The 27,869-nt window shown below is 59.4% G+C and overlaps 4 protein-coding genes across 7 annotated transcripts in view; 2 read left to right on the top strand and 2 right to left on the bottom strand.

Moving 5' to 3' along the window:
• Positions 1-94: 94 nt before the first annotated feature.
• LOC101280885 (surfeit locus protein 1) lies at positions 95-4,444 on the bottom strand. 4 transcript variants are annotated; one of them, XM_049711464.1, is made up of 9 exons: positions 4,244-4,444; positions 4,114-4,165; positions 3,062-3,195; positions 2,897-2,979; positions 1,855-2,037; positions 901-973; positions 652-814; positions 350-431; positions 95-269 (listed from the first exon to the last, which is right to left on the bottom strand). In XM_049711464.1, the coding sequence occupies exons 1-9, from the start codon at positions 4,442-4,444 to the stop codon at positions 200-202; spliced, it is 1,041 nt and encodes a 346-aa protein (XP_049567421.1). In that variant the 3' UTR covers positions 95-199. The 4 variants fall into 4 exon arrangements, with proteins under 4 accessions (XP_049567421.1, XP_033271222.1, XP_012394199.1 ...); XM_033415331.2 differs by lacking the exons at positions 3,062-3,195; positions 4,114-4,165; positions 4,244-4,444 and adding an exon at positions 2,586-2,691; XM_012538745.3 differs by lacking the exons at positions 3,062-3,195; positions 4,114-4,165; positions 4,244-4,444 and adding an exon at positions 2,157-2,284.
• On the top strand, positions 4,388-8,970 carry SURF2 (surfeit 2). Its single transcript, XM_004285049.4, has 6 exons — positions 4,388-4,520; positions 4,609-4,763; positions 5,467-5,570; positions 7,645-7,833; positions 8,016-8,176; positions 8,471-8,970. Exons 1-6 carry the CDS (start codon positions 4,443-4,445, stop codon positions 8,552-8,554), a joined length of 771 nt encoding a protein of 256 aa, XP_004285097.1. The 5' UTR covers positions 4,388-4,442; the 3' UTR covers positions 8,555-8,970.
• SURF4 (surfeit 4) lies at positions 8,837-21,272 on the bottom strand. The gene is made up of 6 exons (XM_004284998.3): positions 21,072-21,272; positions 13,873-14,059; positions 13,168-13,244; positions 12,488-12,531; positions 11,857-12,043; positions 8,837-11,172 (listed from the first exon to the last, which is right to left on the bottom strand). Exons 1-6 carry the CDS (start codon positions 21,117-21,119, stop codon positions 10,906-10,908), a joined length of 810 nt encoding a protein of 269 aa, XP_004285046.1. The 5' UTR covers positions 21,120-21,272; the 3' UTR covers positions 8,837-10,905.
• The window catches only part of STKLD1 (serine/threonine kinase like domain containing 1), a 19,851-nt gene continuing 13,099 nt past the window's right edge, over positions 21,118-27,869 (top strand). The window contains exons 1-4 of the mRNA XM_049711873.1: positions 21,118-21,264; positions 21,597-21,671; positions 23,341-23,427; positions 26,561-26,605. Of these exons, the coding sequence (XP_049567830.1) occupies positions 21,118-21,264; positions 21,597-21,671; positions 23,341-23,427; positions 26,561-26,605 (354 nt within the window). The remainder of the gene's footprint in view (positions 21,265-21,596; positions 21,672-23,340; positions 23,428-26,560; positions 26,606-27,869) is intronic.

The following is a 27,869-nucleotide window of genomic DNA, read 5'->3' as shown; positions in this document are numbered from 1 at the left end:
GTTTTGAAAAGGCCAAGCAGTACTTGAATACGCTGAACCAAGCCCGGATCTTAGATGGACTAGTTCATTTGGGTGGAAGGAAGGCGCTACACAAGCGATGTAGAGATTTATTTATACCAGTAATACGTCATCAGCCTAAAGTCGAGTCTCTTGAAATGGTTTCAGCTGTTCAGGGACAGGGCTACATCCGCCAGCCTTGTCACACACCAGGAGTCCGGCTTAGGAATTTCTTAAACCACAGGTACGAGGTGGCCGCGCAGAGTCCGTACCTTAGGTTGAAAGAAAGTGAGCGCTGTCAGGGGCTGAAGGGAGGGTGGGGCGAGCAGGAGTGGGCGGAGCCCGGGCTTACCAGGTGATGATGTACTGCATGTGCTCGTTCCTCAGGGTCACTCTGGTCTGCCCTCCAATGGGTCCTCCAGGGACTGTGCTCTCTGCGGGGACAGTGGGCTGTGTCCTCACCGGGGCCTGTGCTACCAGCTGCTTGGCACTTAGTGGCCAGTCAGCCAGCCCCCCCATGTCGCCCTCCTCTTAGCGCCTGTCGAGCACACTCGCGCTCCACCAACAGGAGCGCTGGGGGAGCGCTGGGGCGGAAGTGCCGGGGAGCTGTCCAGGGTCAAGAGGAAGGTAGAACAGGGCCTGCTCACAACGTACTGAAGTCGGCATCTATGAAGATGGGCTCTGTGCCTGTGAGCCGGGCCATGGCCTCCAGGTCCCGGTAATGCCAGTGGTTCCTCGCAGGATTGTTCTCGGGAACAAAGGGCTTCCTGGTCTCCGACAGCCTCACCATCCCGACTAGGTCCACTTCTCCCTCAACCTGCCCAGGAAGGTGTGAGATGCTCTGTGGGGCCCTGCATGGAGCCTGGATTGGTTCCTACAGGGGGACGGGTTCATGCCCCTTACCTGGCCTTTGCGCCGTGTATCTGGATTCATTTTCTTCCTGGGCACAAACCCTCTATTTACCAGGATGGTGACTCTGGAGTAGTAAGAGCGCGCTGTTTGAGGTCGGGGACGGTTTTTGAATAAAGGTGGTCACTAACGGTCACTCTGGCGCCTCCCTCCCGGACCACAGCACGGTAAGGGTTTAAGGGTCACTAGAGCTAGCTGGAGGGGGGAGGGGGTGCCCGACCCTGAGTGCTGTAGGTTCGTGGCCTCCGCGCCACTGTCGCCAGCAGCAGCGGCCTCCGCTTGCTTTGTGCTTCACCTGCTGCACCTGCAGCCAATGACCAACACCGCCCCGCCACCTCCAACTACTGCCTCGCGTGTCTGCCCACAATCTCCCATCCTAACCAGGGGAGTCCCAGAGCCGCAGCGTTGGGGCCCATCCCAGACCTAAAACCAGAAAGCTGGGGCTGACAAGGGACCTGGGGTTTCATTTGTATGTTACCGTTGGGCAGCTGCTCTACTTACCGGCCTTGCACTTGCAGAGCCCCCAACGTGTACATGTCACTTCCTTCCCCTGGGATACTCCGCCCATCTCCTCACTCACTATTTGACCCAAAGAGCCCCCGGGAAGCCTTCCTCGAGTCGACTCCCTCCCTGCAGGGCTGGGGGTTCCTTTCTCTTGAGTTCCTCTGCTGGCCCCTCAGGCTGCACCCTAAGCACTAAACGTGTGGGCCACTCATGGTTTCTCCAGAGGCCTGTTTCGTTCACCTCTCCTTCTTTCAGAGCTCAACAGGCAGGCGTTGTTCAGTAAGAAGTTAATTGGCTTAATAATGTCAGAATTACACATTTCAAACTCCCAAGGAGTCGAGCTTATCTGGGTTTCTTGGATTCCCCAGGGCTGGGGGCTGAGAAGGAAGGAGGTGGGAAGGACCGCATCTGCCGGGCCGGTCAGCTGCCCCGCGTCCCACTCACCCCAGGGCAGTGCAGTGGAAGGGAGTGACCACGTAGGCACCACTCTCAGCCGCCGACGAGAGCCGGCCAGCCTCCCGGGCCGGGTCCACCATGGTCCGGGGCATCATGTACAGCTCTTTGGAGTGGTCAAAGTGCCCCCTGACCTTCACCGGCCGGTACTCCAGTTTCTGCAGTTCCATCGGGCTACAAGAGAGGGGAGGAGCCGAGACCAAGCCAGGTTTGGCAGGAAGACAAACCCTCTCAAGGGTCTGCAAACCACGAAGCCCACCGTGGCCTGAGAAGCAATGTAGAAGGGGACACACCGCCACGGTGGGGTCTGCGTGATGCGCCCTCCAAAGGGGGAAGCTGATCCCTTTGATGCCACATGGGAACGTGGATCTGTGCTGCCCAACAGTCCATGTTTTCAAGAAAAGCTTAAAGCTGTGGCCTCCTGTGTGAACACGATAAAATACGTGGGCCAAAACCGTCATCTGCAAGCCGAATGTGATCCACTTGTTTGCTCCTCTGTCTGGAAAGCTTTGTGATTTTAGCTGGCACTCTTAGGACAGTGCCTTTTTTTTGGCTGTGCCGCACAGCTTGTGGGATCTCAGTTCCCCGACCAGGGATGGAACCAGGGCCCCCTGCGGTGGAAGCCTGGGGTTCTAACCACTGGACCACCAGGGAATTCCTAGGACAGTGCTTTTAAATGAGGGGAGAAAGCAGTCGAATGCCTGCGCATTTTCTCACAGTACCATTCTCATGTCCAGACGTGACATGCGCGTGCCCTCCCCTCCAGCTAAGAATTACTGCTGCAGAAAGCCGTCAGCACTGTGGGGGGGTCCCTCAGCTACACTGGGCCTGGAAAAGGCACGAAACTCAGGTTCAAAGATCTGTGTCTGTATGACAGGCAGCTTCACGAGGGCAGTCGGGTGTCAACAGGAAGCCTAGCAGGACCCCTGATTTTGAGGGCTCCCATCAGGGTCGGGAAGGGTGGCAGCAGCCAGGCCCCACTGCTGACCTCACCTGAGCCCCAGCCCCGGGGGGGGCGGCCTCACACACTCACTCTGCGGGCAGCGGGATGGGCTCGGCCATAACTCTAGACTCTAGTTCTGCGATGAGCTGTAGCTTCCACTTCCGGCGCTGGACCTGCGGACACAGGGCATAAGCCTGAGCAGATGGCAGCAGAGTCAAGGGCTCAGAGCCAGGAGCGCGAGAAGCCAGGCTTTACCTGCCACGTCCCCAGGCCAAAGGCAGTCACAGGTATGAGAAGCAGAAACCACTGGAGGAAGGAGTCGTCTTCCGTTTTTGCAGCAGTTGCTCCGGCTGAAGAGCTGCCACACCTGCTGGGCCTCCAGACCAACCCTAGTAGATGTCACAACATGGGCATGGGGCCGGAAGCCCTGGAACAAAGAACTGGAGCAGACAACTCCTTGAAGCTGCCATGACTACCGGAGAGAACGTGATGCAGAAGAGGGCCCTGGCCACCACGTGCAGTCGGGAGCCCAGCACATGCGTCCAGCCCATCTCCTAACCCAGTGCCCAGCGCATGACACCCACTCAGTGGACATTCACCCACTGAATGAGATCCAGGGCTTCGTCCTGGCTCTGCCACCAACCATGACCCTGGGTAATTCATGGAACCACCTCACGCCTTTTGTGCAAGAATATGCTGAGATGTATCCTGTCATGAAGGTGCACGGGTACAGGCTACTGTGCTCTGCAGACTGAATGTGATACACTCGGGAGAGTGGTTTACAGAACTCAGAACAGCTGTTCTTTTTCATCGTTCATAAATTTAAAGTCGGCAGAACAAACACAGGAAGTACATTTAGGCTCCCAGAGGGTGAGTCCCATCAACGGAAAGCATTACGGGTCTGGAGGATGGTGAAAAGGCAGGCCTGGAGCAGGCTTGCAACGTGCCTTTGCAGTGTGCACAGCACTCTACAGACAAGTACCCTTTGCTGTGCCTTGGAGGCAACATGCAAACTGTGGTGATTAGCTACGCTTTCCTTTAGGAGCCCACACAGTTTCCGTCCTGGGTTGGCCCCGCATCAGCCCGAGGAGCCGTGGAGCGGTTATGGCACGTCTCGGGACGAGCGTGTCGGGCGGCAGCGCGGACGACAGCGCCCGCCAGAGCCCGCGCGCACCCAGGGCCCGACTCAGAGGCTCGGGCGGCAGTTCCAGGGCTTATCGTGACGCCACGCGCCCCGGCAAAGCGGAGGCACGGACAGACGGGGCGGCTTTCACGGATGCCGAGGGCATCCCTGGACGAGTCCTCACCTGGGCGCGAGATGACCCCAAGGGCGCTCCTCCGGACGGCGCGGGCCGGGGCCTGCGGAGACGCAAGGGGCCGGCTGAGCTCGTTCAGTCCGGGCGCGCGCCCCCAGCCCGGCCACCCTGCTCCGCTCACCGGCCCCGTGCGCGCCGCCCGCAGCAGCGACCCCAGCCCTGCCGCTCGCAGCCCCAGCCCCCTCGCCGCCGCCATCCCCCCTCGCCCGGGCGCGCGCTTCCGGGATCTGGAGGCGTCTGCTTCCGGGGCGCCGCCCGGCCCCGCCCCAGCCCACGTGGTTCGAGCGACGTTCGGCCTCCAGCTCCGCGCGCGCCGAGCCATGATCGAGCCGCCGGCCGACGTATGCGCCTTCCTGCGGGAGCATCCGAGCCTGCGGCTGGAGCCCGGCGCCCGCAAGGTGGGCGGGCAGCACAGGACCCCGCGCGACGGGCCCCGGGTCCCCAGACCGCCCAGACCCCCTGACCGCCCCGCCTTCCCGCCCGCAGGTGAGGTGCGCTCTGACAGGCCACGAGCTGCCCTGTCGCCTGCCGGAGCTCCAGGTCTACACCCGCGGCAAGAAGTACCGGCGGCTGGTCCGCGCCTCCCCGGCCTTCGACTACGCCGAGTTCGAGCCACACATTGTGCCCAGCACCAAGAACCCGTACGTGGCTGGGCCGGGCCGAGGCGGGCCCGGCACTGCCCGGGAGGCCTAGGGTGGGACAGTTCCTAGTGCTGAGTCTGGCCGGAGCTGGGTAGACTCCAAAGCCCCGACCCCTCCCCGCTGGGTGAGCGCTCCTCAAAGACGCGGCCTGTTCTGCAGCGCGCACCCTCCCGTGAGATAGGAGACCTGAGATCCAGGTGGGCGTCCTGGAGCTGTGAGTCACCTGGGATCTCAAGTGAGGCCCGTCCCCCGTGCGTGTTTGCTTTTTTGTAAACGTGAGGTCTGTCACCTGGGCCTGTCTGCTTCAAGAAGATTGGAGCGCTTGTGCTTGGTCTCCTTTAGTTTAAAGGAGAGCTTTGATTTAGCTGAGAGCGCACGGTTGACAATAGTAGTCAAAACGAAGAGGGTCATGGCAGACGCTCCCACTGTCGAGCACTTTGCCAGGCTTTCGCCGACGTGCCTCTCTCGTGCTGGAGCAGAGTCCGGCGAGGCTGGTGAGGCCTGTTTTCCAGGTAGACGGTGAGAGGCCGCAGTCCGCCTGGATGAGTGCTTCTCCAACCCGGCTGCGGACTGCAGTTGCTTGGGAGCTTCTAAGAATCCTGATGCCCCAGCCACGTGGTAGACCTCCCCTGTCAGTCTGTCTGGGGGAGGCCAGGGTGGAGAACCCTGGGTCTGGATCCTTGCTTGTGAACTGTCCCCTTAGGCACCAGCTGTTCTGCAAACTCACCCTGCGGCACATCAACAAGTCCCCGGAGCACGTGCTGAGGCACACCCAGGGCCGGCGGTACCAGAGGGCGCTGCAGAAATGTAAGTAGCCAAGGCGGGACGTGGGTGTCTGGGTGCTTGCCTGCCCTCCCCCAGGACCAGCGCCCCTAGAATGCAGAAGCGGCAGCCCGGGCATCCTTTGGTGGTACTTGGTGGATGCAGTGGTTCGGGTCCCAGTACAGTGAGGAGAGAGGGACGACGGTAGAGACGGTGCAGAGCCAGAGGCAGACTCCGAAGGGATGCAGGTTGTGTTAAGTGCTGTGAAGAAGACAGTGTCAAGCGAGGCAGGTGGACCTGTCTTATGCAGGAGGTTCTCGGAGGGTTTCTCTTTAGACTGAGACTTGAGGGACTGCGGGGGGTGGGGGCGGGGAGGTGGGGAGAGTGCTTCGCTTGGCTAGGGGGGTGTCTGGAGGACGGCCATTGTGCCACCAGGCAAGGTGGGGTTAGAAAGGCAGGTGGGGACGAGACCACAGTGGGTCTTGGCAGCCGTGGAGTGGGGATGCCCTGGAAGGGTTAAAGCAGGGACTGGCCTGATCTGTTTGTGTCTCAGGATCACATGTTGCTGCCAGGGGAGAGGGGAGGGGAGGGGCCACCCGGTTGCTGTGCAGTCACCCAGGTGAAGATGCCGGTGGCTGGGGTCACCAGGTGCTGGCAGGGCAGATGGAAGGATGTGAGAGGTTTCTAACGGTTTTGTGGATAGAATCAGCGGACGGGGGCAGTGAGGGAGAGGGGGAAACCGGCTGTGCTTCCCAGGGTCCTGGTGTGACAACTGGTGGCTGATGACGTCACGAAGGTGGGAGAGTGGAGTCTGAAGAATGGCTTTCTGGGGAGGAGCACAGGTTCCTTCGCACGTTACAAGTGGAGGTGGATCAGGGAGGGTGGCTGTTGAGGACACGGACCAGCCCTCAGATGATGCAGATCAGCGACACAGACACGGCGTCTGCATCCCGTGGAGCTGGGTGACAGGCCCGGGCCTGAGCTCAGAGGAGCCCCGTGCGGTCGTGTCTGAGGCAGAGAGGAGTCTCAGGGACGAAGCCCCGAAGGGCAGGTGCGGACGGAAGAGTGAGCCGAGATCTGACGGAGGCAGCTGAGGTGGCGAGGTGGGGACAGAGCCAGGCCGGAGCGGGCCGGGAGGCCTGAGCCTCCCCGCGAGCGAGCGAGGCGGGGGCAGGGGGAGCGGCTGGGCAGGCCTGGGGACGGGAAGGAAGGTGAAGGAGGACGAGCCCGAAGGCCTTGCTTCCCAGTGAAGAGATGAGGCTGCGAGCGCGGCGCTGAGGGGCCTGCGGAGGCAGGACACGGGGTCCCCGGGCACCTTGCTTCCCACAGCCGCGCTCAGCTGCTCGGCGAGGCGGGAAGGGGCTGCGTTTCCCCACGAGTAGGGAGCGGTTCCGATGCCGGGCCGGGGCGCCTGGCCATGCGCAGGTTCCGCTCTGCTGGTGACGGGGCCGCTGTGCGGCCGTGGAGGGGGTGGCAGAGGGGCAGCCGGGGATGGGGCCCTGCAGGTGGGCGGTGACGAGGGAGCCGGGGCCCAGCAGGGCTCGTCCACCCCGTGAGTGACGATGGCCGGAGTTGGGGGACAGTGAGGGCCGACGGAGGGCGAGCTCCAGCAGCCGGCTGCCCCGAGTCCTCGGTGCAGGAGGGCCGGTGTGGCTGCAGCGAGGCTTCTCCGTGAGGCCTCGTCCCCGCCCTCTGCTCTGAGCCAAGGGTCGGCAAGGGCCAGGCACCAACTTCCGCTGAGCCCCGCCATCCAGCGGGGGTCCTGGCCGCTGTGCCTGAGGGGACTTCCATCTCCAGGGGACAGGCTGGCCCGGCTTCCTGTGCCCGCTCAGCGCCCTCCCAGCCGTGGCCGGCTGGAGCCAGAGAACAGATGCTCCATGCGCGTCCTAGTCGGGGAGGAGAGGAGAGGGAGGCCTTCGCCACCCTCCTGCCCCGTGCCCGCGTCCCCACGCGCCCCCCTGCTCTCCCGAAAGGAACCCGGCTGGTGGCGCTCGCCTTCCTCTGCTGATCTTACCTGTGGGGGGAGGGTTCGGGGGGCCCTGGCGGAGCTCAGCTCTGTTCCCCGAGGGCTGTGGGGAGACGAGGCGGGAACCGGGCAGCGTGCACGTCTGTCTCCCAGACGAGGAGTGCCAGAAGCAGCGCGTGGAGTTCGTGCCCGCCTGTGCCGGCGGCAGGCGTGGGAGCAGGGGAGCCCGGCAGGACAGTGGCGGGCCGCCCCGCCCTAGAGCAGCCTTCTGGGAACCCCCGTCCAGCGATGACGGCGCCGCCCCAAGTGACAGTGACGACAGCATGACAGACCTGTACCCACGTAAGCCGGGACGCGCCCCCCTCCCTGCCCATCCTCTGGATCCGGGCTGCGACCGCCCGCTCCGTTTCTGTCAGCCGTGAGCAGCTCCCTCCCGCCGTGTGTCCTCCAGTCCTGGGCCCGGCTGACCCCCGACACGGGTGGTGGACTCGACCTAAAACGGCCCAAACCTCTGCTCCTTCCAGCCGAGCTGTTCACCAAAAAGGACCTGGGAGGGACCGAGCATGGGGACAGCACCGACGACTTTCTGACAGGGGATGAGGACGAGAAGCCAAGACGCCGCAGAGAGACGGGCCCTGGGGACAGCGAGGCCGCGGGCCGGGAGCGGGTCCCCAAGCGCGGGAAGGTGGGGTGCCACCCCCAGGGCTGCCGGCGTGGCAGCGGCTTCTTCTAGCTATGGTTTCAGCTTCTTTAAAAAAAACACCTTTCTCACAACCGAAATCTCAAGCTAACGCTACGTTAAGATAAGCGCCGAGGCTGCTCTAATGGGGGCGGGGGGCTGCTTCCTGGGTTGCTGCCCAGGAGTTTCCACTAAAGCCTCTTCCTCTCTGCGGGCCGGGATTGCGGGGGCCGGGCTTACAGCACCCCTGCGTCAGATCAGAACGCCTCCACTGATCGGGATTCTCTGTTTGTGCCGCAGAAGCAGTCCGGCTCGTTGAGAAAGAAGTCCAAGAGTCATCACCGCAAACCTAAGAGCTTCAGCTCTTTCAAACAGTCAGGTTAATGGAAAGTCGCTGGAGAAAACGCATCTTGAGAGCCTTTCGAGAACCCTCCCGGCATGCACGCCATGTTCCTCTTCGAGGTGCCCGCCGTGCGTCCTCCCAACTGGTGGGATGTCCATCCACTCCTCGTTTGCTGCCCCAGAAGGCCGGGCCGGGGGGTCTGACCCGCGGATGTCAGGGTCTCACCCCCACCCCCAGGAAGCAGCAGGGACCCCGGAGGGGGCACCGAGGAGAGCCCTGGCCAGTCCCCGCCTGGCTGGACGACACCAGAGGATCACACTGCATACAACAAATGCCACTATTTATTTTGACGTGTCTCCAAAAATCAAAATGTTTTCAAACACAACTAAGATATAAAATACAGCATAAAATGAGATTCATAACTATCTCCCCCATAAAGCAAAAAATTTTTCAGAAATCGTTGCGCCAGAACCAGTTGGTAGATCCTGTTTTTCTCTTCTCCCCGAGTAGGCATCGACCCCCGGCCGGAGCACTAGCCCACGCAGGGCCAGGGGAGGCGGGACTGGTGGCCACGACGCCACCTGGCCACCAGGGTCAATCTCAGTTTTTACAAACCAGAAAGGTCTTCCTAGCAGGGAGCCGAAGAAGACCCGTACCCTGCCAGAAACAGTGTCACGGAGCAACTGCGACCTGGCCGAGAGCGCCGTTCATCAGGGCCATCATGCTGGGGTAACGGGGAGGGGGGTGTAGATCAAGACGCCACCCTGCCCAGGTTGCGCACTGAGTCAGAACACCCCCGTGGTGTGGGAGCATCCCAGTGACTGAAGTAGAAAAGCCTCTGAACTTATAAATACTCGGGGAGTAGGGCCACCGGGGGAGGGATTGGGAGCGTCTTGGGTTGAGCCTCTGCAGTGGCGGGGACACAGGAGGGTGCTGGAAAGGCGCTAAGCGCACTGGTGGGTAAGAGCCGGCCTCCCCCCTGCCCCGGGAAGCTGACCAGGGGCTTCGCTGGGGAGGGGCGGGGCGGGTTGCTCCCCACCTCACCCTGGCTCTGGCCTGGAAGGTAGACGTGGATCTGGGTTCAGGACTGGCCCCAGCAGCCCTGGGGAGGCCCTCAGGCTGGCACCCCTAGCTGAGCGAACCGGAGAAGGTGAGATCGGCCCCAAGGCAAGGCTTGCGAGAGGCCTCCAAGGAGGGGAGTTCGCCAGCCTCACCGTGTCGGTCTGACCCTGACTCCCCGTGGGAGGCACAGAGGCATCGCTAGGAGGCGGACGAGTGGAGAACAGCAAGAAGCACTCACATCCCCAGGAAGAGAAACAGTATAAGGCAATGTTAGGAAACTTGAAATACAGGCTCGAGATCCAATCGGTAAGGCATCACAAATCGTAAAAAGTACTTTGGGCTGCATTCAGCATAGCAAATGGACAGTCTGAGCAAGCCGCAGCCTCGTGAAGATGGGGAGTGGTGGCCGCATGGCCTGGGGAGCCCCGGGAGGGGGGAGACAGCAGGCAGCGCCGGCCTGGCTCTGGCTGTGGCCCTGGGGCAGCTCAGTGTGAGGTAACCGGTCTGAGCACCCCGCTCTGGCCCGGCCCCGCGGTGGCAGCTGGCCCCCACCGAGCTGGCCACGCATGCGGCTGAGGCCCACGTGCTGCCGGGCCCGGGGGGCGGGTTCCTGCGGGCTCCGGGCAGCCTCCCCATGGGCCACCGTCCGCACCTTGAGCCACTACCGCTCCCAGGGCGTCGCCCCATAAAAACGGCACCGATCCGAGTCGAGGCCCTGGTGAACGCCTCTCACCGCACCTTCGCTGCCCCTCCAGCGCTGCCTTACGCTTTGGGTCTGGGGTTCTCTACATGCTCTCGCTGTCCCTATAAAGCATCACAACGCAGGGCAGAAACGACGGGGAAGGCACTGGTGCGAGTCGGAACCAGTGTGTTGATGCTGGGCGGGGCCACCCCAAATCATCGAGTAGTTTTAGCTAAAAACGTAAACTTTAAAAAAAAATAAAGAGGGAGACTGCTTTGAATGATACACAAATGTATCTGCTCACAGTACAGCTTGAAGGTCCCCCACCCCAAAAAAGAACCGAAAGAAAACCAGGACCGAGAGGCCACAGCCAAGCAAGCTGCTCACTCCACGGAGCCGCGGCCGGCCTTGGGGAGGGAGGTGCTGACCACGGGCCGGCCGGCTCCGCACGGTCAGACACCAGGTGGTGGGGTCCAGAGCAGATTTAGCCATCAATTATCAGGTGTCCGCAAATAAAGTTCTCAAAACATCTGTGCCTTTACCAAGGGAGGGGAGGGGAGAGGATACAGAAATGCTGGCAGTTATGGCGAATCCACCCTGAACCAGTCCTCGACGGCCACGGGTCCCAGCCAGGCGGGGAGGGGTCTGTTACCACTCTTTCTTCTTCTCGTCCATGGACACGCCCCCGGGGCCCAGGGCCACCACCAGGAGCAAGCCTCCGATCACCGACATGGTCTGGAAGAAGTCGTACTTGAGGAAGTCGTGCATGGGCTTGTAGACGGGAATGGTCCAGAAAGCGTTGAAATACACGTTGATGGCAAACAGCCACACGACGAGAGTCAAAGCGGCCAGCTTGGTTTTAAAGCCGATGGCCACCAAAATCATCAGAGCCGTGCCCACGATGTTCTGGAGAATCTGCACGGGTTGGAAGGTAAGCAATGGAAATACACAGGCAGGTTCCAGCTGCCCGTGGGCCAGGGTGGAGTGACTCAGGGCGTGCCGAGAGCCGGCATTACAAGCAGGGAAGAAAATCATGTCTCCTGCGATGGGGGCAGCAGCGAAAGCAACGCTTTGAAAATTGAGAAAGGTTTGGGGAATGGTAGGTCTCCAAAGAACAGGCTGGGATTTACCGGGACCTGCCCCAGTCTGAGCCCGGTGGACCTGTCAGTCACAACCACAGTCCCCGGCGCTGCTTAGAGCCAAACGCTCCCCCCCTCCCCAGCACCAGGAGCCCCTCCTGGGGACCCCGCCCAGCCGGGGCCCCCCAGCTCTGTAAGCTACTGGGGGACAAGGACAAAGCCTTCGACTCTGCAGCCCCAACAAAAAGGACACGATAAAGGCAGGAGTGTGAGGAAGGAAACAGAAACAGGAGCCTGTGCCAGGAACCTTCGCCAGCAGCCTGGACGGACCCTTCAGCGAGGTCAGGGAGATGCGGGACCTAATCTGTTGGAAAGGCAGCTTCTTGGTGCGTAAGAGCTTGGCAGTGCTGTTTCCTTTAACAGGATCATCCCGATGGCCCCTCAGCTATGCTTAGTGCACAGCTGGGAAGAGGGGGCAGCACCCCTTCTAGAAGGACAGGGACCCGACAGGAACACTTACCGAGAAGAAGCTGGCGTCGAAGTGCAGGAGAGTCATGAACATCAGGACCAGCAAGACCCGGCCTCCGAGCTGCATGTACTGTCTGGGGGAGCTCTCGCGCACGGTGGGGACGCCCGCGAACATGCTCTTCCCTTCGGAACGGGACTCCGCCAGGAGAAGCAACAAGCCTCCTCCCAGGGCCAGGTTCCTGAGGAACGGACACGCCACGCTAGTCGCTCAGGCTCATCAGGCTCTGTGAGCGCCCGGCGGACCACATCGGGAGACCCCGGCAGGAGCAGGGACTCCGGTGACACCCACGGACAGGGAAGCCCCACGCGACCGGAGACACGGGTGCCTCCGCGCCACCCTCGGGATGGCCTGGCCTGGGCTCTCCTGCTGACCAGCTGGGTCCCTGGGAGCCAGTACTTCACTTGGGCCCTCGTCGCCCTCATGAGATACGGGGTCGGGAGGGATGACCTCATTCTCACCTCTGTCCTGGGGGCTGTGGGTGGGGAAGGAAAAGGCTTCACCAACGTCCGCTACAGATTCTAAGAAGCATGGTTTGGACCCAAAGAAACTTACTTCAACCAACAGTTACTGAGTTTAGAAACACGAGGAAAGTGCACGAAGTCGCCAGCCAGAAGGCACCTACCTCATGAGAAACTTCAAGTCCCATAAAATGCTGTAGGCAATCGTCTAAGGAGAACAGAGAAGAGAGAGAAACTTGAGGCTCAGCATTTTCAGACAGATCTGTATTTCTACAGAATGAACAGCGCCAGGCAGTTCTTCCAGCGTAGGTGAGAATCTAAATACAAGACGCACAGAACCCTCTCAGGACCCCGACGGCCCCAAGCTCAGCGTCTCGGGGCAGCGGTGGCCCCGGATCCAGCAAGCCCTTGCCTCCTCAGGGCGGGGCCCAGGACGTTCTGGAGAACGCAGCAGCTCTGAGACGCCAGTCTGCAGTCGATGTGTGTGACACATCTCACGTGAGTAGCTAGGTGCTCTTCTTTATGAAGTAAGACGCTAACAACACAGTGCCCTGGCTGCAGCCGACCCCGTGACTTGTCCCCTTGTCACAGGGAACTCAGGAAAGTGGCAAAAGGAGGATGCCCGGAGTTCGGCCCCTTCCCAGGGCGCTCGGCTGTCTGGCTCTCCTGAGTTTCCACGGCTGGCGTGGAGGAAAATCCAGCAATTTCTCAGAAGAGAAAAGGAGTTCCAGGCAGACACACAGAGGGCCGAGAGGGGAGTGAGCCTGAGTCCTCACAAATGCCTTTCGCCAGCAGCTCTGCTCTAACCAGAGCGAGAGTGAGACCCCAGCCGCGTGCCGTTTACCTGCAGCGCGATGATGCCGAAGAGCCCGAAGCAGGCGTACTGCACGAAGTTCCTGCTCAGCACCAGGATGCAGCCGGCTGCAGAGGAGAAGGGCGAGGCTCAGGGGACCGCGGCCACTCACCTGGCCCTCCGCGCAGCGGCAGCCCAACCGCCCACCCCCAAGCAAAAAGCATCTTCTGGGAGGGTCGTGGTAGGCACGGGCCACACACACGCGTCCACTGGTCTTTACTCATCAAAAACACTGGTCCGGAAAGTGGGTCCCTTGCTTACAGTCAGTCACTGTCCATCAGAAAGAAGCTCAACTGTGGGGCTTCGGGACAGGCTGGCAAGTGCAAGTCCCGTCCTTGCCCCCTAACGTGCGAGAGGGAACGCTGCCGCCGCAAGACGGCCAGCAGGGGCGGAAGGCAGACCCGAGGCCGACGCAGCTGCACTGGTGTCTGATGCGCCCCCTTCTCTGTTTACCTGTTGATCCTTTCCAGACACCCTGGGTCTGGGGTGCCTCAGCTCCTCGCTGGCCCACCCAGGTGCCCCCATCTCCAGCACCTCCCGCTCTGGGCACTGATCACAGGGCCTCAAAGCAACGCAGCCAGGACCCAACACAGAGCACGCACCCGCGCGCCGGCAGGCCCAACTGCCGGGCCCGGGCTGCTGGCCTGGCGTGAGGAGCTGCAGACACACAGGCCCCCGAGCGCCGGCGCCACTCACTCAGCTGTCCGAGCAGGTTGAGGAACACGAAGGAGGAGGCCAGCAGGTAGCCGCAGCTCCAGGTGCTGTCGATGTAGTCCCGCTGCTCGCTCCACTGGAACCACATGCGGAAGCCGTCCTCCAGGAAGGTGCTGATGAGGCAGAGGCGTGCCACGTGCGGCAGGTACTGCTTGGTGACTCGCAGGAACTGCGGGGCCGCGGAAAGCCGAGGGTCAGGGGCCCGGCGCCCGCTCCCGGCACCGCCCAGGCCTCCGTCCTGGAGACGAAGGAGCCCGAAGGCGATGCCCCGGGCCCGACCCGACCTCCTCCGCCATCTCAGCTGATGTGTGTGTGGCAACTACAGTCGTCACGCGTGGGACTGCCACAGGACACAGGGCGTGGGCAAGGCAGACCCGCCCAGCGACAGACTGGACCGGCCCTCGGAGGCGACCCGTCGAGGGTGCCTCCGCACCAGCTCGCTCTCTGTCGTGGGGCGTCCTGCGCCGAGGGCTGCGAGCAGCTCCCCGGCCTCTCTGTCACCAGCTGCCGTGAGCGGCCCCGCTCCGACCGCGACAGCCCGACACCTCCAGACACGGCCGCCTGCCCCCTGCGAGCCGCGCCACTTAAGATGGGTGATTAGGACACAGAGAGGCAAGGTGAGACTGAGGTACAAATGTCATTCGGTGAACTGCACGCACTTTGTCTTACCAGGCGTTCGAAGCTGAGGTACAAAGGGAAAGAAACCCTGTGACACACGCTAACACAGCAGGAACTCGGGAGAAAGATCGGAGACCCACCCACACGAGTGACATGTCAGGAGCAGAGTCTAAAGGGCAGCGGTGAGTCTGACTCCTCAGAGGGACAGCTGAGCGTCACAGCCCCTTAGCCGACTGAACCTGGCGGTGCAATAAACAGAGGTGTCTATAGGAGCGTTCCTTCGGTTTTGGTGTTCTGAAGGGCGGCTCACAAGTCCTAGGAAGCACTAAAGCTGTCCAACAGGGTTAACGAGCCTCGGGCTGCGTAGACCAGCCTGTAGTTCGTCAGCTCTGGCTCGGTCTGCACAGAGAAGCCTCCCCTCCTCCGGGCACCTGGGCCACAGCAGCCTGGCCTGGCCGGCCTGGGAGCGGAGGAGAGCGAGCTGACAAGCCAGGTGTCCACTCTCCTCCAGTCCTGGAGCTTGAGCCCCGAGGTGACGCGTCTGCTCAGCCCCTGACCCCCACGGAAGCGGTGCTGGAGTCACAGTGAGGGAGACAGACGCGCAGACAGGCACGCACGCAGGTACGGGCACAGAAGCACGGCGGAGACCGGAGCTCAGGGTTCTCATCCTGGCTCTGACACCCACCAGCCAGCACACTGTGGACTGGAGACGGACTGAGTTACTTTGGGGGGAGGGGGAGTGGTCTCTACCGTCCTTCTAGAAGTGAGGACAGCTGTGTCCATGGTGGCGAAGATTCTTTCCAACTTTAATGAGCAGAGGAGAAAAGGAAAGGGAAAGGACCCTGTTTAAAAAAAAAAAAAGAGGTCCCAAATACTCCTGTATGAATTCTGGAGTCCACGCAGAGAAGAAACACGTCAGATCGGGGGCTGCGGGGACAGCTGATGCCACATGCCCTCCCGTTTCTGCCTCATGGCCCGAATGATTTCGAAATGCCCAGCAGCGGTGTAGTCACCCAGCCCGGCGAGACACAAAGAGCACCCCCTCAGCTCTGATGCCCTGGCCCTCGTGTCAAGGCCCCGCCCAGAAGCCCGGGCGACGACACTGGCCTCAGCTCGATGTGGAAACCGGGGAGAAGCCACGGCGAGGCCGGCAGGGCCCCGCCGGACGGCTGTGCAGACTCGGACTCCCGGGCGGGGGAGCGCGCCTACCGCGCCGCAGCCCACAGGACGAGACAGAGGCAGTGTTTAAAGCCTCCGTGACGCATCTTAATTTGAGTGTCTGGGTCAAGAGGATTAAAGAGCGGCCCAGAGAAGGTTCCCTTCGGACACATAACTCACTCCTCCCTCTGCATGCAGACACACCAAGGAGACAGACGTCTCTCTGCTTTGGAAAAGCACAGCAAAAGTTCAGGCATCTGTGCTCTGAACTAAGCACGAATCTGATTTTCAAAGTCATACGTGGCCTAGGTTTAGGGCTGGCGATTTTATAAGTCAGGCCGATCCGGAGCCTCTCTTAACCAGCCACGCGCTAATGGGCACCTGTTTGCACTGAACAGGAAAGAAAAAAACTAGGTGTGATATAACATGAGACCAGACCCAATTTTAATCTTATTGCCTACACACATCTTGGTCTCAACGTGTGGCCCCTGAACCCACGTCACGCTGCTTTAGACAGTGTCCCCTCGGCACAGCAGAAGAGCCCCCGAAGCAGGCACCCAGAAGCCACCTGGCCGGTGCGCGTGCTAAGCCGGCCTCCCGCTCACACAAAGGGCCCGAAGGCCGGGGGCTGCCTGCTGCCCGCGCACCCGCGGGGCGGTCAGCCATTCTCTCCACTGGGGTAGCTACACCTGACCTGGGACATAACCCTGGGAATACGGCGATCATGTCCCACAGAGCACGGGAAAACCTACTTTGTCTTAGCATTCAGGACAAAAGGGACCTGAGGAAAGCAGTCTGCGATTCTTATTTCACGAGAACTTAGAGGCGGAGAAAAGAGGCAGTCAGACTTCCTTGATCACCAAGGACCGCGGCTGCCCTTCTCAAGGGCCAGCTCAAGCCTGCACGTCCCAGATTAGAACCAGCGGCCAGGTGACTTCCCGCACATCAGGCTGAGTCAGGGCTGGTACTGGAGCTCAGTGCCTCACACATGTGCGTCCACCGAGACCCCCGAACCCCCAGTAAGTCTCCCTGAGCACTGCTCTGTAGGGTCACGCAGCACCTCAAGGTCCAGGAAGAGATGTCAGCCGGCCCTGAGCTGGAGAGATGGCCTGGCTTTCTTTACTAAAAACCCACGTGGGACAAAGCGCCTACCAATAGGAAGGCAGCTCCAGGCTGCACCTGACCTTCCGGGAGCAGGCCTCACCAGCCACAGCCCCCGCCCGCACGCCTCCACCCCACTGCCCAGAAGAGGCGGGGCGGCTTTTCTGAACCTCCTGTCTAAGGCCGGTGAGCAGGGAGAGTGAGTCAGCCGGCTCCCCTCTGCCCTCTCCCCATGCCTTTTCGGCATAAGGCAGGAAGCCCTTGCTGGGGAGGGGGTGACAGAGCAAAGGAACAAGAGGAAAACACTCAGCAGCCACCCCCCACTGTCACCAGAACCCCACCATGCTGACGGTCATCCACGCACTGTTAATCCAGAGCCCTGAGGCCTGGGGGCTGTGTATGCCCGGCTCAGTGTCCTGCCAAGGCCATCCTAGCTCTCCGGCGATTGACCAGAGGCCAAGGGGAGCTCCTGGGGGTGACAGCTTCCAGGACCGGCTCTGTCCTGCCAGAGGACAGGTAAAAACACCAAAGGCCAGGGACCTCCCTGGTGGCACAATGGTTAAAAATCTGCCTGCCAACGCAGGGGACACAGGTTCGATCCCTGGCCCAGGAGGATCCCCCAGGCCGCGGAACAACCAAGCCCGTGCGCCACAGCTACTGAGCCCGTGCGCCACAGCTACTGAGCCCGCGAGCCACAACTACTGAGCCCGTGCGCCACAGCTACTGAGCCCGCGAGCCACAACTACTGAGCCCGTGCGCCACAACTACTGAGCCCGCGAGCCACAACTACTGAGCCCGTGCGCCACAACTACTGAGCCCGTGTGCCACAGCTACTGAAGCCCGGGCGCCTACAGCCCGTGCTCCGCAACAAGAGAAGCCACTGCAATTAGAAGCCTGCGCACCGCAACGAAGAGTAGCCCCTCCCTGCTCGCTGCAACTAGAGAAAGCCCGCGCGCAGCAACGAAGACCCAATGCAGCCGAAAATAAGTAAATAAATAAATTTATTAAAAAAAAATACCAAAGGCCATGCTGGAGAGCAAGGCCTCATGCAGCTTATGTCACCTTGGTGACGAACCACCAGGCAGAACCCATTAAGTGCTAATACTCCTATTTACTGGTGCAAATGTGCTTGCAAGTTACAGTCTGCAGACTGGCAGCGAGCTCCAGCTGCAGGGCACGTGCATAATTTTGGACTGCCGAGTTCATTAGTCTCTGGCTCCTTCAGACCAGTCTCAGATGGCTTCCGAATGCCCAGCTCCCGCACAGAGCACTCTCAGTACTTTCTCCAGCAGGAGGACACTGTCCCTGGCCACGCAGGGCAAGGAGCCTGATGCCAAAGAGGCAGCTCGGGCAGAGCCTGCCAGCGGGAAGTAACCAGACCACTCACCCTGCGCTCGCGCCTCTGCAGACCTGAAGGCAAGGTCGCAGGACGGCCAAGCCACACGTGGACTCAACATATTGACCCACCACGTGCTGCGCGAGACCACACAGACCTCCCTCTCCGCATCTAAAGGTGGAAACGCTATGGCCAAGCTCCGGGATCCAGGGGCGGCAGAAGTCGTATATACGGAGGATCTGGCCCAGTGCGGGTGTATCGAAGGTTCAGGATTACTGTCATAACTCTCAGAGAACACATGGCCCTTTTGAGGTCCTGTTCACGGCAGCCCAGACTTTCTGGCCAAATCCTGTCACTTCATTTTTGCTTTTGTTTTCTGAAGACAAGGTTAGAAAAGACAGATATGTCACATTATATGATCAGTGACTTTGATGACATTTCCCCAGTCCCTTCAAATTAGATCATTTTCATCTTAAAAGCTGGACTCGCAGCACCTTTATTGTTTTAGTACTATGTGGGTAAATGTTAAAAACAAAAGCGCCGCCCCAGATTTTGTCCACAGGAAGCCACTGCCTTGGCTGTGCACCCCACTATCTGTCCACATCCTCCTCTCGCACCAAGCCTGCCGCCAGAAGAGGCTCCTAACTCTGGCTGTGACAGCGCGCTGGGCCCCGCCCTCCTGAGTCACCCACAGAGGGGTCCGCTGACAGCTGTCACCATCAAGGTGGGCTCTGCTGCTGAAAAACTGACAGCAGGGGCCTGCACTGCCCGACAGATGTGGCCTCGGTCCACGCTGTTTCTCCGTTTTTTAAGGCAGCGCGTGCCCTCTTACGACGCTAGTGCTTTGTGCGGTTCCCTTCATTTGTACCAGGAGAGGAACACTAGGCTTTAGAAGCACGTCGTGTGTGGTACTAGCCTCGAGGTCGGAGACTGGGCTTCTCCCAGGGCCATGGCCCCAGGCCAGTCCAGGAGCCTCAGCAGGCCCGGCCTCCCTTCCCATAGTAAACTGGTGCAGGCCAACCCTGTGTGCCCCTCAAGGGCCTTTCTGGTTCCAAGATTCTGCTTCTCTCACTGAAGGCAAACAAAATGGAGAAAGAGAAGAAAGGATTACGTAAAAAGAGTCTGGTGGGGTTTTTTTGTTTTTGTTTTTGTTTTGGCAGTAGGAGGGTTTATCATTTGATAGTTGGCAGCAACTTGACTGGAGACATTTTATCTAGATTCGGTTATGAAATTCACTTGCAAAACCAGGGTTTTTCCGGGCTGCAGAGTGAGTGTACAAGGCTCTGATGACTCCCTTGGCTAAAAGGAGTCGTCTCCTTAGGTAGTTGCTACTTGGGGGAACAAAATTGGGTCACTACGGCTATGGCAATGAAAAGCGACAAACTAAGCAAGCCTACTTGGTTTCTGAGAGCTTTCGATATGAATTGTTTTTGAGAGGGATACAATTTTTGGATTGTGTCTGTAAACACAAAATCATGACCTTAGGAAAAACTGTTTCTTCAAGTTGCTATGTTTTATCCCCAAAGTGGTTTTTAAAGTATCAGCTCACAGGAAAGTAGCGCTTAGGAGAACCTGACTGGGAGACCACGCAAGAGAGGTATCACCCCTCGAGGGAAACGACAGGAAATCTTGTTCACCAATAACTGATCAGAAAGTGCACACGCGCACACACACACACGCGCGCGCGCGCGCGCGCGCACACGCACACACACACCCTCCAAGAAGCCCAGCCTCAGAGTATGATGAACTAATACCACCTCCATAAAAATAAAAAATTTAACCTCACTACTGTGAACTCTGGCAAAGCCACACACACAGTAAGTGAACCAAAGAAAGAATGACAGTTGGGCCAGACATGGATCTTCGGCAGAGATGGGGCTGTTCGTCTGTAGACATAACGGGATACTTTTAGAAGTAAAAGGTACACGACTGAATAATCACCACCATGTTCTTTGGACCAAGCTTCGTAGAGAAAGAGGGTGGAAGCTGTGTCCTTTCCCCTTTCCAGGATCTGGTTCTGTCCATCTAGTTTTTGAACACCTTTAATGGTGACTCAAGGGCCTGTTTCAAGGGCTTCCCTGTAGCTCGGAAGGCCACCTGTACACCCTTGAAAGGGGAAAAACAGGAAGATAGGCTTCCCCTCCTCCCAGGTTTGTGTACAGACAGATAGATACCCATTCATTTCAGTCTCAGGGCAGAGTCCAAACAGGGAAGGAAAACGCAGGGAAGGGTCAAAGGGACCCCAGGAACCCAACACATCTGGGAAAGAGAAAACAAGTACTGTGGCTTTCTGCAGCGGGGTGCATACCAGGGCGCCCCCTTTCCTCTGGGAGGACCCCAGGCCTCCAGCCTGACCAACCCCCGTTCAGGATCAGCTCCCCAGCCCGCCCCCGAAGAGCGCCCAGTAAAAGGAAAAGCGTGCAGGGACCACCCAACAGTGTAGAATGCAGAGGACGCGCCCCACGCACCCCGGGGCCTCGGGCCCCTTCTCCGGAGCCGGGGAGGCAGCCGCTGACACCCCTCGGCTTCTAGGATGGCCCGGGCCGGGCTGGGGAGGACGGGCCCACCGAGCTGGGCGCCGAAGCAGGGGCCCGGGAACACACCCAGAGCCCGGGTGGGGGGGCGGCGCAAGGGCAGGCTGGGCCCGGAGACCGGGTTTGGGGCGGGTTTGGGGGTGCCCCCGGCCGGGACGGGCGGCGAGCCCAGGAGGGAGGGCCCTGGTTGGGGGAGGGGGCGCGATCCCTCCGGTGGGATCGGGAGTGAGGGCACGGCCCAGGCCTCGGGGCGGCCCTGCGGGCCGGGGGCCGGCTCTGGGGGCGGCCGGGGTCTCGGGGCCGGGCCCGGGGGGTGCAGGCGGGCCGGGCGGGGGGCCCGGGGGGAATCCAGGAGAGGGGGCCGAGGGGGGCCGGGGGAGGAGGCTCCGGGCGGGAGGCCCGGGGGAGGGGCCGGCCGAGCCCGCAGGCCGCACCTGGTCTGCGAAGTCCTCGGCCGTGCCCATCAGGTCGTTCTGGCCCATGGCGGCGGCGGGAGGCTCGGCTAGCTCGCTCGCTCGCTCCCTCGGCGCTCGGCCCGTCGGCGCCCGCGCCCGCGCCCGCTGCGGCCTCCACAGGAAGTGCCGGCGGCCGGCCTCGCTCCCCGTCCGCGGCTCCAGCGGCTGCCACGTAGGCCAAGCCTTAAAGGGGCCGCGCCGCGGGGCCCGCCCCGGCCGCGCCTTAAAGGGGCCGCGCGCCGCCCGCCGCGCTCAGGCCCCGCCCACCGCACTTGAGGCCCCGCCCTCCCCGCTCGAGGCTCCGCCCGCTCCTCCCTGAGGGCCGGCCTGCTGGAGACGCGCGGGTGCCCCAGCGGACACTGTGACACTGTTCGGGCAGGGAGGGTCCCTGGATCAGGCCAGCACCCGGGGCTGAAGGGCGCCCCCAGGGTGGGGGATGGGCGCTCACCGGACGCGGTCCAGACTGAGCATGCTCAGTTTAGGGTCCGACTCGGCTGGGGCTAGCGGTGCGCCCCAGCGCCCAGTGGTGGGACAGGGAGGCCGGGAGTCTCCCCGCAAGACACAATGGAAAAGTACCAGGTGCCGAGTTGTCCGCTGGTGGGGAGGCGGGGGCGACGAGGGGCCGACGGTACGGGGCGAGCCCAGGACCTGGATCTCCTGCCGCCACCCCCGGCCCCCTACCGGTTTAACGGTCACGAGGGACCAGGGGCCAGGTCCGACCCCAGGGAGGCAAGGGGCCCGTGTTGCGGCCAGTATCTGCCTCTAGCTCATAGGGTGACCTCCGGTACCTCCAGACGTGACCTCCGGGGTGCCCTTTGCCCCTCTGGGCCTGGGTTTCCCGCTTTCTAAAATGGTGGATGAAATTAAGGCCTCTCCAGTCTGAATATGGGAGGATGGACGACACCTTCATCCTTTTCACCCATGGGTCCATGTGCTTCGGCCCATAGAGACAGGACACCCTCGAACGTTCAGAATTCATAATCAGACGCCTCCAAACTCCTAAAACACCCCACCAGTAGTCCCTCGCTGGGGGAACTTGGGCCTTTTCCAGGGCCTGTGAAAATGTTTAGGACGTGAAAAATTCACAGAACAAAAGGAAAGCTGCAAACGAATGTTTAAATGCATAAGATGTCGAGTTTTTTAACTGTTAGTCTCTGTAAAAAAAATCATCAATTTGACGATAATCGGTCTTTTAGAGTTTTCTCACTTTGTGAGAATCCCCTCTGTGTGGGAGACTGTGGGGTGTCAGCCAGTGGTAAAGCCGGTGAGCTTCTGGGTGACCAGAGAATTTTAAAAGTAGTTACTTTTAAAGGGGGGGAAAGACTTGATCCGAAGACAGGGGTGCATTCTACTGTTTAACTTGCCCCCTAAGAATGCTTGAGTGTGCATTCCTTCACCAGCGTAAGCGGCTCAGAACACCACCCCTGCTATTCCCTGAGCGGGATTCAGGCTGCCACACGGGCTGGATTACAGAATCCTGAAACTTTTCTGAACTCTGAGAATCCTTGGACACGGGGCTCCACCCCCTATGTGCCCTCCTCGGCATCCTGCCCCCTCCCCCCATCCTCTGATGACTGTCATCCCATCATCCACGCTCACCTATCCTCAGCCTCCTTGCGCAGAGTTCTGGCGTGGCAGCCATCTCTCTGCAGGTCTGGCTCGACGCGCCAGCTCTGGAGTCAGACTCCAGAGCTCCAGTCGACTCCCAGCCCTCTCAGTTGTTAGTGTTGTAGCCTCAGGCAAGGACCCTGCTCCCTGTGCCTCAGTTTCCTCCAGTGTAAACAAGGAGATAGCAACAGCGCCGACTGCGTGGGTGGCTGTAAAGTGCTTGGCACGTGCCAGGCACACACATGGCTGTGACTATGATGGCACCAATTATGGACCAGTTACTTTCTTGTTTGGATGCCCAGTTTGGAGGTGGATGCTGGAAGCTGGGATCCTAGGGGGCTAGAGAGAGTGAAGAAACCCTCTGCCCCAGGGAGGTGCTGGTGCTTGGATGCCTTGCAGGTCCTCACCACAGACTGGAGAAGGGGTGTGGGGTGGTGGACAGAGCTCCAGAATCGACCTCAAAGAGATGGGCTCGGGTTCTGCCTTCACAGGCCTCCAAAGCATTCTGGGCCGTTGCCTCGTTGGCCAGCCCACGAGGGAAATTAGTTAGGAGGACCGGAAAAGACACCGGAGGTGGGCACACGCTTTGGGAAGTGAAAACACGTGTACGCTTTCCTGAAAGCTTCTCTTTTGCTGGTAGATTTTGGACTGGCTGAATCCTGGGGCCTTGGGGGTGAACCTTCTGGTGGAGGAGACAAAAACCAAAGTAAAGCACGTGATAAAGCAGGTAAGAGGCCGTGCCTGTGGCACCCAGTGGGACTGGCTCCCCAAACACATTAGAGAAAGGCGATGTGACAGCGGATTCCTCTCCGCCAGCAGTCACGAAGGAAGATCCAGCGGGCTGGGGGGGGGGGCGGCGGATAGACGGGGATGGGGGGGGTGACATGAGGCTCCTCGGGCTTCCCCGCCGACTCACCTCTCTCACCTTGATGGAGAAGGAATGCTCACGTTCACTCCACCAGCAACCAAACCCACCATTTACGCGGACATCGTGCCCGGCAACAGCATCATCTTTCATCTCCCGCCACCTCAGCAAGGCGGGACTGATGACCCCACTTTACAGCCAAGGATAGGGAGGCTGGAGGGGGTGGCCAGGGACCTGCCCAAGGTCACACAGGTTTAAGGACAGAACGCTGACCCCGGGCCCTTCCTTCACCTCCTCACCAGGGCTGGCACGGCCGGGTGGAGTGCACACCTGCAGGAGGACAGCCCTTAGCGTGTGCAAGACCAGGTAGTCCAGATGAATGGAGGGTCTAGGGAAGAGCTTTGTTGGTGGCCGCTGTGGGCGCCCTTCCACCCTGCCAGGCCTCCTGTCTGTGCAGCAGCTCAGCCCCGAGGCAGCAGGACTGGAAGTCCTTACTGGCCTCCTGCTCCATTGCTGGCTGGCTGTGGGGTTGCCCCGTTGTCTCACGGGCCCATGGGGCAGGATGGATGACTGCTTTCACCATCAAGGAGCTTTATTCTTTTTTTTGAATTTTATTTTATTTATTTTTTTATACAGCAGGTTCTTAGTTATCCATTTTATACATATTAGTATATATGTCAATCCCGAGGAACGTTTTTAAAAGTCAGTCAATCTTTCTAAACAAAATGGAGGAGGGGGGTTGTATAGCCTTTCGGGGTTTTTTGGTAAGCGTTTATAAAATTCTTGGTTTTTTACAAGAATGGTGCTGGGACTTCCCTGGTGGCCCAGTGGCTAAGACTCCGCACTCCCAGTGCAGGGGCCCCGGGTTTGATCCCTGGTCAGGGAACTAGATCCCGCATGCTGCAACTAAAGATCCCGCACGCGGCAATGAAGATCCCGCGTGCCGCAACTAAGATCCCAATAAATGAATAAATAAATATTAAAAAAAGAATGGGGCTTCCCTGGTGGCGCAGTGGTTGGGAGTCCGCCTGCCGACGCAGGGGACGCGGGTTCGTGCCCCGGTCCGGGAAGATCCCACATGCCGCGGAGCGGCTGGGCCCGTGAGCCACGGCCGCTGAGCCTGCGCGTCCGGAGCCTGTGCTCTGCAACGGGAGAGGCCCGCGTACCGCAAAAAAAAAAAAAAAATATCATTTAAAATATTCTTTTGGGGGCTTCCCTAGTGGCGCAGTGGTTGAGAGTCCGCCTGCCGATGCAGGGGACACGGGTTCGTGCCCCGGTCCGGGAAGATCCCACATGCCGCGGAGCGGCTGGGCCCGTGAGCCATGGCCGCTGAGCCTGCGCGTCCGGAGCCTGTGCTCCGCAGCGGGAGGGGCCCCGACAGTGAGAGGCCCGCGTACGGCAAACAAAACAAAACAAAACGAGACAAGAGAATGGTGCTGAACTTGATAATGTGCTTTTCCCACTGAGTGTATGGCAAATGTTGTTGGTGCTGCTGACGCATCTGCCTCCTTCCCTGGCTCTGCTGGCCGTGTGGACCCCCCGCTTGATGTGCCATGACTGGCCCAACCCATCCGCTCGGCGATAAGGGCTTAGCTTGTCCTCGATTCTTCACTCTGTATAAGCAGCTCTGATAAACAGCCTTATAGTTAATTTTTTTGAGGATCCATGATTTCCTTGCGATAAATTCCTAGGGGTGGGATTTCTAGGTCAAAAGAGGTGGTAATCTGAAGGCTTTCAGTATGTTTTTGGCCAAAATGACTTCAGCACGAGCCCCTGGAACAGAAGGAAGGGATGCATGGTGCCGCTGCGTCTGGGGTCTTTACGTGGATTGGGGAATCACCCACTAACTGCATTTTCATCTACGATCACCCTAGTTACAAGAGTTTTTCATTTGTAAATCTTATATGCAAAAGTTCTGGGTAAGGATCTGGTAAGACGCGGTGACAGTATGAACGCACAGTCTTTGCCACCAAGTATGTTGCAGACTCAAAGTTCGGTGCTGCCTTGACCACCACCCTCTCCCCCTCTCCACGCGTTCCCCACCGCCCACATTCAGTGACAGGGACAAGCCTCCCAATGCGGGTGAGGAATACAGTGGCGGGGCTGGTACTTCGCGAGCCACAGCAGAGCTCTTTGGCTCTGGGGGCAACACATTGTTTCCTCCCCTGCTTTCAAGATGGTCTGAAAATGGATCCTCTAACGATTCCTTGGAGTTTACGTTATGTGATCCTAAACTCATCCTTGGAATAGGGGCAAAGGTGACCTAATGGCTCAGAGGATTTTTGGATCCCTTCCTTAGGAACATCTCCAGGCCCCATCTGGTGGCGTGTGATGGGGCATGAATATAGGCACCTGGCAGCCCTGGTGAATAATGATGGTGATGATGGTGGTGGTGATGGTGATGGTGATGGTGGTGATGGTGATGGTGATGGTGGTGGTGATGGTGGTGATGGTGACGGTGGTGATGATGTTGGTGGTGATGGTGGTGATGGTGATGGTGACGGTGGTGATGATGTTGGTGGTGGTGGTGATGGTGGTGATGGTGGTGGTGGTGGTGGTGATGGTGATGATGGTGGTGATGGTGATGGTGGTGATGGTGGTGATGGTGATGATGATGGTGATGGTGGTGGTGATGATGGTGATGGTGGTGGTGGTGATGGTGATGGTGGTGATGGTGGTGCTGGTGATGGTGATGGTGGTGGTGATGGTGATGATGGTGGTGGTGGTGGTGTTGGTGGTGATGGTGATGGTGGTGATGGTGGTGGTGGTGGTGATGGTGGTGATGGTGATGGTGGTGGTGGTGGTGGTGATGGTGATGGTGATGTGGTGGTGGTGGTGATGGTGGTGGTGATGGTGATGGTGATGATGGTGGTGACGGTGATGGTGGTGATGGTGGTGATGGTGATGGTGGTGGTGATGGTGGTGATGGTGGTCACAATGATGACGAGGGCGTTTACTGCACGTTTACCAACCTAGTGCTCTTGTGCCCCTGCAGGTGGAGTGCATTGATGAGCATCAGGCCAACGAGGCCCTGGAGGAGGTAACTCTCTGGGTGGTTCCCTCTCTACAGGACATGATGCAGGACACACAGAGACTGTTCTGCACCCCACTGTGGCATGATGGGTGGAAGCCTGGTGAAGGCATGGAGGGTCAGAACCAGCTCTTGCCCTGTGCTATGAAGTCAGAGGCCCCCAGGTCATGAAGGGAGTCTGTGTACCAAACACTCATTTCTAAATCCAGGTGCTGACAACTTAGAATATATGTTCTCAGAGAAGATGATAACCTTTAAATGTTGGCTAGGTCCCTAGGCTGATCTACCAATAACCATCTTTTAAAAGATTTTTTTCTTCAATTGTAAAAGTATCAGTTACAATAGAATATTTGGAAAATAGAGAATTGGTTAACAAAGAAAATATAAATTCTTACGTTTCTTAAGGCTGCCAATCAGAACCGACAGTAACATCTTGATTTATAATAACAGCAGAAACAGCTGCATATACTTCGATTTGCCGGCAAAGGCTCCGCGTCATTTTTCTCTGCTTCTCTTGAATTTCATATGAGGTTGAATGTCTCCCTTCCTAGCTAATGGTCACTTGTTTGTCTTTTTTCCGGAATCACCAGCTTTTGAGCTTTGCTAGCAAACAGCTCTTCTGTCCACAGTGTGTCTGACACATGGTGATGGACCCAGGCCACATTCATGAAAGAAAGAATGTGGGGGGGCCGTCCCGCGCGCCCCCCAGCATCACAGCCCCCTCTCCACCCCACTAGGCGACCTTCTTTCACACCCAACCTGCCGTCATAAGCAGCTGTCCGTCTGGCCTAAGTCGCTAAGGGAGCCATTTCTACTGCCTAATTGTGTTCGTTTGCAAAGCACTTTGAGCTCAGGGCAGGGGCCCTGGGACCTCTAGTGTACACAGCCAGGAGGCCAGGTGGCCTGGGCACAGCCGCAGTGGCCGGCCTCCCGTTGGCCACACCCCCTTTGTCAGCCAACCCGGACTGTGCTTGTTTCCAACGCACCAGGCACTCTGCCTACATCGGCTTACCTAGTCCTCCCGACACCCCTGTGAAGCAGATACCACCGTTACTGCTGTTTCCAGATGAGGCTAGGAGGCTCAGAGAGGTTGAGGAGCCTCTCCTCAGTCACACAGCACAGCCAGCTCATGCCAGAGACAGGACCTACCCTGGGCTGTCTGGCCCCTAACCTCCGGCTGCCCACCCTTCCTGGGCCCGCGCTCGGAGCTGGAAGCGTGTGGTTTTTGTTGGGACGTGTGACAGAGAAGCACCTCTGGAAGCAGTGTTTCCCT

The sequence above is a fragment of the Orcinus orca genome, chromosome 6 (genome assembly GCF_937001465.1).
Source record: "Orcinus orca chromosome 6, mOrcOrc1.1, whole genome shotgun sequence".
NCBI classification, from domain to species: Eukaryota; Metazoa; Chordata; class Mammalia; order Artiodactyla; family Delphinidae; genus Orcinus; species Orcinus orca.
This window is presented reverse-complemented; position numbering and strand designations above follow the sequence as displayed.

Coding starts and splice junctions, on each gene's coding strand:
- SURF2 (XM_004285049.4), top strand. CDS start 4,443: ATGATCGAGCCGCCGGCCGACGTATGCGCCTTCCTGCGGGAGCATCCG. Junction 4,521..4,608: donor TGGAGCCCGGCGCCCGCAAG/GTGGGCGGGCAG, acceptor TCCCGCCCGCAG/GTGAGGTGCGCTCTGACAGG. Junction 7,834..8,015: donor CATGACAGACCTGTACCCAC/GTAAGCCGGGAC, acceptor TGCTCCTTCCAG/CCGAGCTGTTCACCAAAAAG.
- LOC101280885 (XM_049711464.1), bottom strand. CDS start 4,444: ATGGCTCGGCGCGCGCGGAGCTGGAGGCCGAACGTCGCTCGAACCACG. Junction 4,166..4,243: donor GGGCGGCGCGCACGGGGCCG/GTGAGCGGAGCA, acceptor GCGTCTCCGCAG/GCCCCGGCCCGCGCCGTCCG. Junction 2,980..3,061: donor TTGGCCTGGGGACGTGGCAG/GTAAAGCCTGGC, acceptor CTGTGTCCGCAG/GTCCAGCGCCGGAAGTGGAA.
- SURF4 (XM_004284998.3), bottom strand. CDS start 21,119: ATGGGCCAGAACGACCTGATGGGCACGGCCGAGGACTTCGCAGACCAG. Junction 14,060..21,071: donor CCGAGGACTTCGCAGACCAG/GTGCGGCCTGCG, acceptor GCGGCCCCGCAG/TTCCTGCGAGTCACCAAGCA. Junction 11,173..11,856: donor TCGACGCCAGCTTCTTCTCG/GTAAGTGTTCCT, acceptor CAACCCGTGCAG/ATTCTCCAGAACATCGTGGG.